The sequence below is a fragment of the Cetorhinus maximus genome, chromosome 21 (assembly GCF_964194155.1).
Source record: "Cetorhinus maximus chromosome 21, sCetMax3.hap1.1, whole genome shotgun sequence".
NCBI lineage: Eukaryota > Metazoa > Chordata > Chondrichthyes > Lamniformes > Cetorhinidae > Cetorhinus > Cetorhinus maximus.
In genome coordinates, this window is record NC_135899.1 from 6,846,511 (window position 1) to 6,855,734 (window position 9,224).

At 47.6% G+C, this 9,224-nt stretch overlaps 1 protein-coding gene across 1 annotated transcript in view; it reads right to left on the reverse strand.

The window, feature by feature from the left end:
* Positions 1-49: 49 nt before the first annotated feature.
* The window catches only part of LOC144695501 (regulator of G-protein signaling 5-like), a 53,273-nt gene continuing 44,098 nt past the window's right edge, over positions 50-9,224 (reverse strand). Inside the window, exons 4-6 of the mRNA XM_078566377.1 lie at positions 9,092-9,153; positions 3,819-3,985; positions 50-3,238 (exon numbers count right to left, since the gene is read on the reverse strand). Of these exons, the coding sequence (XP_078422503.1) occupies positions 3,053-3,238; positions 3,819-3,985; positions 9,092-9,153 (415 nt within the window). The 3' untranslated portion in view covers positions 50-3,052. The remainder of the gene's footprint in view (positions 3,239-3,818; positions 3,986-9,091; positions 9,154-9,224) is intronic.

Sequence of the window (9,224 nt, forward strand, 5' to 3'; positions counted from 1 at the left end):
ATAAAATACCCATTATTTACCCGTTGATACACAGATTTGGTAGTTCAGGTTTCTATTAGAGTGACTCGGTGTGCTTTTATTTCATGTTTTTCATAGACAAGGACATTAGTGCAGACACTGTACTGTAAACTCATCTCAGGTCAGCTTAATACTCTCATCTTTTGATGCCAATTAGGATTTATAAACGTGCCTCCAAAAAGAACTGGCATCAAAGCAAATTCTGAATCTTCAGGCCTGATTTGAACTTAGGGCATTAAGTGCATGGTGTAGAGGCTAATTTTAAGCCGTGGGCCTCACATCTCTGACCGGCTTGAAAGAATATTGGGGAGGGGGAGGATCCAGTTGTTGTCCACGTCGGGAGGCCAGGTCATTGAGTGTATTTAAGACCGAGATAGATAGGTTCTTGATTGGTAAGGGGATCAAAGATTACGGGAAGAAGGCGGGAGAATGGGGTTGAGAAACTTATCAGCCATGATTGAATGTCGGAGCAGACTCGATGGGCCGAATGGCCTAATTTCTGCTCCTATGTCTTATGTCTTATGGGCCTCATTTACATGGTTCGAACATGATCCTTCTGCTCAATCTTGGTAGGAATTGCTAAAGGGAGGAAATGGCATATCGGGCAGCAGAAGGCTACAAGCAAGGGGAATTATCCCGGCCTGGGTGAGTGGTTGAGGAGTTGGGGGGTATGAGGAAAGGGGGCGCGGAGGTTGGTGATGGTGATGGGTGCTTTGAGACCATTGCAGTGAGGGGCAGGGGAAGCCCGAGGTTTCTTCGTGGAGCACCCTTGCTTCATTGGGGGCAGTTCCTATACTGACTGCTATTGCCATGATCGTCAGTTAAAATCACCTCCGGGTCTCAGTGATGCCATGAGACCCTGAGGTTCAGATATTCATGAGGCCTCGGTCTGGGCTTGGTCAGAGGCCCTGATTCCTGCCAGAAACCCCTAGGTTAAACCAGCGGCAGGCGCAAACATGAAGGGGAACAGTGCAGGAGGTGCCGGCCGCCATTTTAACTTTCAAACCCCACCCCCACCCACCTCGCTTCCACAAGGTGGAGAGGGTTAAAATCAGCCCTTCAATTTCAGATTGGAATGGGATTGGGAATGTGATGGGATTGGGACTTCGGATATGACTGAGATGGTGAATGGGATTGAGAATGTGAATGGGATTGAGTTTATGAATGGGGTTGGAATGTAGGGTTGGGAATTGGATTGGGAATGTGAATGGTCTTGGAAATATGAATGTGAATGGGAGTGGGATCGGGATTGTCAATGTACCAGAATTGGGAATGCGTATAGCATTGGGAGCGAAAGGTTTGGGAATGTGACAGCGACTGTTAATATGAATAGATGGGAAATATGAGTGGGATTGGGAATGTAGGTTTGGGAATGTGGGATTGGGAATGTGAATGGTAACCCCATTCTTTAGCTCCCTGGATCTGGTTTGTTTAACTCCTAATGTTACTGCAAACACCATGCTCCCGCCCCTCCCCCCACCAAACTCCGATAGTGCAACCTCCTGTCTGCTGGAAACCAAAGGAGTTTTCCACTTCTAGTGAAACCCTCTTTGGCTGTCATCTACCAGAGACAGGTGAGGGCCATGTCCAGTAGCTCTGGATAGTCAGGTGAAGGATGGATTTGAACCAATCTGTCCAGAATGTGAAAGTGTGCGATGGAGAAGATCCACATGGGAATATTCCTGCTGGAATGATCATGTTCCTGTTTCTTGGTCGATACTAGGAAGCCTGTCAACGCATAACCATCAGAGGACCCCAACGTCTAAAGTCAATCAATCATTCCCTTCGTCACAGAGTCAGAGATGGTGGATGGGAAGGATGTGGAAACATTGGACATCGAGTGTTGCTGCCCATGTCCGTGGCGATGGATTCTCCTGCATAGGTTGTTTCAAGCTGCACGGCCATTCAGGAAGAACCCTCCTACAAACATAGCCTCAGACCACCCCCGAGGTGCTGGGTGATCCGGCAGCCTCGAGAGATACAATGATGGCTCAGAGGCTTCCATGACCTGTCTGGGAGAAAATTGAGCTGGTACAAAGCGGGAGGGCTCCAGCTGCCTGTCGAGTTCGCTGCTCGAACATGCTGAGGTGGCAGCACGTGCGCGAGGGAGGAAGAAATAAACCAGCTGCCCATCTCATCCTCCCCTCCCTCCTTCTCCACCCCGTCCCTCGCCCACAATACCCAGTGGAAGTGTGGGGTGGAGATTCAGATTTAGTCGATGCATGCAGGAGGATGGTTGAAAGGTGCTGGCAATTTTCCGACGATGCCTCCAGCAGTTGGATGGCCTTGCCCAGGTTTTCCTGGCTCGCAAACATAACAAGTCTCAGCGCCGTTAAACATGGGCTCTTGGCATGAGGAGCATGGGGTGGGTGGGGGCAGTTGATAACCGGAGTGGAGGCAGGAATTGATATAAAAGAGATGTTGGCTCATCAGAATACAATAAAAAAACCCAACAAAAGTCAAAAGAACATAAAGTGTATGCAGTGAATCAGCCTCAGTCCAAGTAGGGAAGAGAGGTATCATTAATCCTAAAATGCCAATGGGTTATTGAGAACTGAATCAAAATCCATCAACATTGCCCCCGGCCCCACTCTAGATCCAAGTGAGTAAAAGTATTGACCTTTCTCAAAGTACTTGCTGCCCACAGTGGCAGGGAAACAATAAATAAATGGGTGTTTACTACAGCAAGGCATCAAATATCCCTGTCCTTAACTTCTTCAGCTGTCGGCCATCTTGGATAGTCAGAGACAATAGGCATGCATGGAACAATAAGGTCACTGTGGCAACAATAAAAAGAAAAATGGACAATCTCCTTGACGATGGTTCTGGCTGCGACCAGTCATCACCGATAGTCATTCCCGGTCGTGTCTGTCAATTCTTCTTATGAGTCGGGCAACACATTGAGGAGGACATGCCTGAGGTTCTATCCCGAAAGGACCTGCTATAGGTGTCGGGCGAGGGGGGGAGGCATGCAAGCTGGGGCAAGTGGCAGAAGATGGGCATCTGGAATCTTCCCTCCCACCTCACCGACTCCCTATGCCATTCCATTCATCTGATTAGGGTTCGACAAGTCCATGTAGAACTCAGAGCGGAGAAATCGCGGGTAGGAGTCCTTCTCCATTAGGCCGAAGATCCGCTTCTGAGCCAGGTCAAAGGTTGAGTGGGTAGGGCTCAGGATGTTAGTGGAGGTCACTTCCCTTGTGTGTGAATCGAGGTTGACCTTGGGGGAAAGAGAGAGAGAGTAACATAAGCGACAAAGGGAGACAGATTTGCACATTTCCAAAATTCTGTTGGCAGATTCACGTGGCTCATATCCATAAGATGACTTTAGAATTAAAGCATTGAAGCAGGTCATTAGGCCCAACTTGTCTATATTAGTGTTTTTGCCCCTTTCTCACCATTAGTGGCTATGCCTTCAGAGGCCTGGGCCCTAATCTCTGGAATTCCCTCCTTAAACCTCTCTGCCTCTCTACCTCACTTTCCTCCTTTGAAACACTTTTTAACAGCTACCTCTTTGATCAAGCTTCTGGACACCTGTCCTAATCTCTCCCCTTGGGCTTTCATGTCAAATTCGCTTTGATAACGCTCCTCTGGAGAGCCTTCTATAAAAGCAAGTGGCTGTTGAGGAGGATTGGGACTGACATGATGGAACTGATTTGGGGAAAGGAGAGTTTGGCATGTCTATCCTTATCCATGTATTTATCGATACACAGTCAGGTGTCCAGTAGTCACTGCGTCTCGGAATATAGGTGGGAAAAATCAATAGGGTTGGATCCCATTGGGATCGTCCCTGGCCTTACCTCCCTCGGGGCATGGGTAGCAATGAACTCCTCGAAGATCTTCTTGGCCTTGGATGTGAGTTTGGAGTTGGACTTGGTCTTCCTGTAGTCTTCACACGCCTGCCAGAACTCAATGTTCTCGTCACTGAACTCTGTGCGCAAGAAGCCCTTGAAGGCGATTAGGCCGTCTGTTGGTGGAATCAAAGCAGGTAAAGTGGAACACTTGACTGTACACTGTTTAGACAAACCGTGAAGAAGGGATCGCTCCCATCTTCAACTTCCACTCAGGCAGATCAAGCACTCATGCTGGAACCCTCTCAATGTTCATTTAGCTTTGCTGATACAGTGGCATAGTGGTAATGTCAATGGGCCAGTAATCCAGAGGCCCAGGCTAATGGTCTGGTGAAATGGGTTCACAATCCCACCACAGGCAGCTGGTGGAGTTTAAATTCAATTAATGAATCTGGAATATAAAGCTAGCGTCAGTGATGACAACCATGATAACTTGTATCGATTGTTGTAAAAATCCATCTGGCTTGCTAATGTCCCTTTATGGAAGGAAATCTGCTGTTCTTACCTGGTCTGGCCTACATGTGACTCCAGACCCACAGCAATGTGGTTGGCTCTGAAATGGCCTAGCAAGCTGTTCAGTTCAAGGGCAATTTGGAATGGGCAACAAATCCTGGCCTTGCCAGGGACACCCATAGCCCATGAAAGGATAAAATTTAAAAAAAACATTAGTGGGAATAAAAAATAGGTGGGTTCTATGATGAGTAATGCCAGCTCCTCACCTGAGTGGGTGAAGGTTAAAAACTTCTCCACCCTTCCTACCCCCAAACATTGGAACATATACGGAGTCAGGACATTGTATCTGAGGATTTACCAGAGTTTATAACAGAACGTACAGCTGACAAACAGTCTGGTGGGTATATTACACGTGACCTCCTCTTCATCGAATCTCACCAACATTTCCTTCTATCCCTTTCTCCCTCATATGTTTACCTTGCTTCCTCTTAAACGTATCTAAGATATTCACCTCAATAACTTTCTGTGGTAGCGAGCTCCACATTCTCGTCACCGCTCTGGGTAAAGAAGTTTCACCCGAATTCCCTATTGGAATAATGACCAAATCATGTCTATCTTATCTCCCCAGTGAGTGGAAATATCTTCCCTACAGCAACCTTATCGAATCCTTTCATCATTTCAAAGATCTCTATCAGGTCATCCCTCAATATCCTCCTCTAGAAGGTGGTAAACCTTCTCCTTTTCCCTTTGTTATGTTGTTATATTATTTGTACAGAGCGAGGAACTAATTGTTATATCCATGTGTACATCTCGAGGTGCCACATTCACAGTCGCACTGCAGTCATGTGTCAAGTACCAATGTACCAGTTTACCAGCCACAAGGAGAGTAGAGAGAAATACACTCGAAGAAGCTCCAACATTTTGGGTCTAAAGTGTGATTATTTCTAACTTATGGGAACCAGAAGACATAGCACCATCACTTCACATGATTGTGAGGAGTATTAGGTGGTGATTAGTGGAGTTAAATGGATACTGCTTCCTGTGGACAGGCCATGCCTGGATAATAGGCAGAATCCTCCCACATTTGCACAAAGTGCAAAGGGAAAGAAGTTGTTCGACCCGCTGGCTGCAATGGCGGGTTTTTGTGCAGTATCGGCCCATTCCCCCATCATTAATTATGCAGTCACAGGGAGCACGCTGTCTCACTGTGGGCGGCCTCCGGTTTGCCCGTCACGCCGTTACCTCGCTACTTCATGCACACACTTCTCAATGCTTACAGCCCGGGGCTGCTCTGGTGAAGACATGGCCCCAAAAGCCAAGAACAGTGCAGCCCCCCACCCCCTACGATTCAGTGACGCATCCTTGGAATGGCTTCTGGGCACAGTGGATACCCACCACGATGTCCTCGAACCACACTCTGGTCGCTGGAGGCCTACCTGTCTCATCATTCCAGCTTGGGAGGTGGTGGCAATGGTGGTCAGTGCCAATGCTGCACACAAGAGGTTGGCCATCCAGTGCATAAAACGGATGAATGATCTCATCCGTGCTGCCAGGGTATGGCAACCATCTCATCACTCTAAACTTACACACTCACAAGCCCATCACACATTCACTAGCATCTCACTCACTGCCAGCTCAAGGGACATCACCACTCACTCTCTCACACACATCACCTCACATCTCCATCCAGCCTCATCTCTTCTGGAGACTTCCTCCTCAGCCCTCACCATCTTGAGGCCACTTGCACAGATCAGCATGTGCCCCTACACACACACCCTGGGATACCCTCCTTCCCCAGTACAACCCTCGCCCTGCAGCCTCTCCCCTTGCCTGAGGCTACCTCATCCCCTTCCCCATGCAAGCCCTAACCCTGCAGCTGTGGAAAAGTCACCCTCACCTTACGACTGGTCTGGTAGGTAGAGACCTGCCCATGAGACCCCTTAAAAGTGATGTGGTGCTGCGTGTGAAGCCTGGCGCTGACGACTGTAAGTGTTGCTCGAAGCAAGGTAGGCAAACAAACCTTGAAGTCCCGTGTGAGGTGCAGTTCACCAATGGATTCCTGACGTGTGGTGGTGGGAAACGCGACCCACCATTGACGGGTGGAGCAGACAATCGCAAACTGGTTTCACGGTGGCATGAAACCAATTTTTGACCTTCTCGCCATATTGATCCCCCCCCCCCCCCAGTTATCCCCCAGCTAACGAGACTAACACAGCTTATCTGGTCATTATCACATTGCTGTTGTGGGATCTTGCTCTGTAAAAATGGGCCATGCTTCCTTGTAACCGCGAAACGTTAACTCTATTCCTCTCTCCTCAGACGCTTTCCTGAATGCTTGCAGCATTCCCGACAGTGGCGGACATGTCAACTTCCATGAACTGATCGCAAGGGAAGGTATTGTCAAGTGGAGGATGAATTCACCTTGTCCGATGATGTCTGTTGAGGGTTAAACGTTGGGAAGGACTTGGTGAGAAATTAGCCTCCCTCTTTTACACCCACCTGAACAGGCAGACGGGGCAAAATCCAAACACGGCTGATGCTGGAAATCAGGAATTAAAACAGGGAATACTGGGGATATTCAGGGCAGTATCTGTGAAGAGAGGGAAACAAGCCTTAACGTTTCAGATTGATGGCCTTTCCTGATGTAATTCTGGCAAAAGGTCATCGATCTGAAAGGTCAACTCTGTTTTCTCTCCTCCTCTGCTTCCTAAATGCCTGAGTGTATCCAGCATTTTGTAATGTTATTTCAGGCAGACATGACAGGTTTACTAGACTAATACCGCAATGGCGGGTTTTTGTGCAGTATCGGCCCATTCCCCCCGCATTAATTATGCAGTCACAGGAAGCACACTGTCTCACTGTGGGCGGCCTCCGATTTGCCCGTCACACCGTTACCTCGCCGCTTCATGCACACACTTCTCAATGCTTACAGCCTGGGGCTGCTCCGGTGAAGGTATGGCCCCAAAAGCCAAGAGTAATTGCGGGAATGGGTGGGTTGTCTTATGAGACAAGATTGGACAGACTAAGCTTGTATCTGTTGAAGTTTAGAAGAGTAAGAGGTGATTTGATTGAAACATATAAGATCCTGAGGGGACTTGACAGGGTGGAAACGGAGAGGATGTTTCCTCTTGTGGGAAAATCTAAAACTAGGGGTCACTGTTTAAAAATAAGGGGTTGCCCATTTAAAACAGAGATGAGGATAATTCTTTTCTCTCAGAGCATAGCGAGTCTTTGGAACCCTCTTCCTCAAAAGGTGGTGGAAGCAGGGTCTTTGATTATTTTTAAGGCAGAGCTAGATAGATCCTTGACAATCAAGGGGCTGAAAGGCTATTTGGGGGCTTAGGCAGGAATGTGGGGCTGATCAGCCATGATCTTATTGAATGGTGCAGCAAGCTTGAGGGGCCAAGTGGTCTACTCCTGCTCCTAATTCGCATGCTTGTTTGCCTCAGTTTAATGTCATGTCTGAAAGCCAATAGTAGGATTGGCAACCTTTCCTCCCAGATTGTCCCTGAGTCTCCCCGGAGTGGGAGATGAATCTCCTGGCTCCTGCAGCAAGCATCTCCTCCACTCCTTTGGGTTCGACCTGTGCCAACTCGTGTTGCCTGGTCGCCCTCCTTGTTTCCTGAGTGCCTTGAAGAAAACCACTCAGCCAAAGGTGGTCCATTATGGAGGCCCACCTTTTGTAAGGTTAAACTCAGTAACATTTACAAACTGCAGACAAGGTGTCACATGTTCAGATGTCACATGACCAGGTGTCATGTGATCTAATGTCACATGACAAAACCACCAGGAATATGTCCCACCAGAGCTGGCCCCCTTAGTGAAGAGTAAGTCCGCAGATGAATCCTCCATGTAATTTTAGATGTAAAGAGTGCAGTAGTGAAGTGAAAATTTCTCTCTCGCCCCATGTTTGTTCCTTGTTTATTTTAATAAATCTGCCAGTACTGCCTTACAGCCCTCAGGGGGTGACACCGCCCTGTATAAATAGAGCTGTGCGGCAACACCATCTGCTGACATTAGCCGGTACCACAGGATTACGTTATTTCTTTCCCACTCCACATCTCACACAACAGACTGTGTTGGGAACACATTTGTACACATGAATAATAATTAGTAGCAAAGCGATGCTTTCCAGGCAACTCAAATTCTACAAGGCGGTGCTGCAGATATAAACCACAAATGGGAGTGATTCAGAGGCTGGATATCTATATGCTAATTAATTAATCTGCACATCTGTCTATCATCTCTCCATTCCATCCATCTCTTGATTGATATTTTCATCTATTATCTCTCTATATCTCTGTCCTTCAATCAATATCTATCTATCCATCCACCATCTCTCCCAATCCATCGTAAACACACATATAAACTACATCTCCTACACTGTCACATTTCACATGTTTTTTTAATGGGATCATTCATGGGATGTGACTAGGCCAGCATTAGTTGCCCATCCCAAATTGCTCTTGCCAGGGAATTCAGAGCTTATTTAAGAGTCTGAGTTGCATGTAGGCCTGCAGATTTCCTGCCCTAAAGGGCATGAGAGAACCAGATGGGTTTTTTCATGATAATTTTAATTCCAGGTTTTTATTGGATTCAAATTCCATCATTTACCAAGGTTGGGATTTGAACCTGGGTCCCCAGAGAATGACCATAGGCTCCTGGATTACCAGTCCAGTGACAATAGCACTATGCCAACACCTCCCCACAGGGATGCTTCCACTGGTATGTACATGAACTGATGTACTGTCACATGTCAATGTACTTACATCGATGTGCCAGTAACTTGTCCAGTGACTCTCCCCACTGTACGGCTTCCTCTACTGTAGGCCTGCACATAACACAAAGCAGAGAAAATTCATCAGAAACTAGGGGCCAGGGGAAGAGTACTGAACACACCAC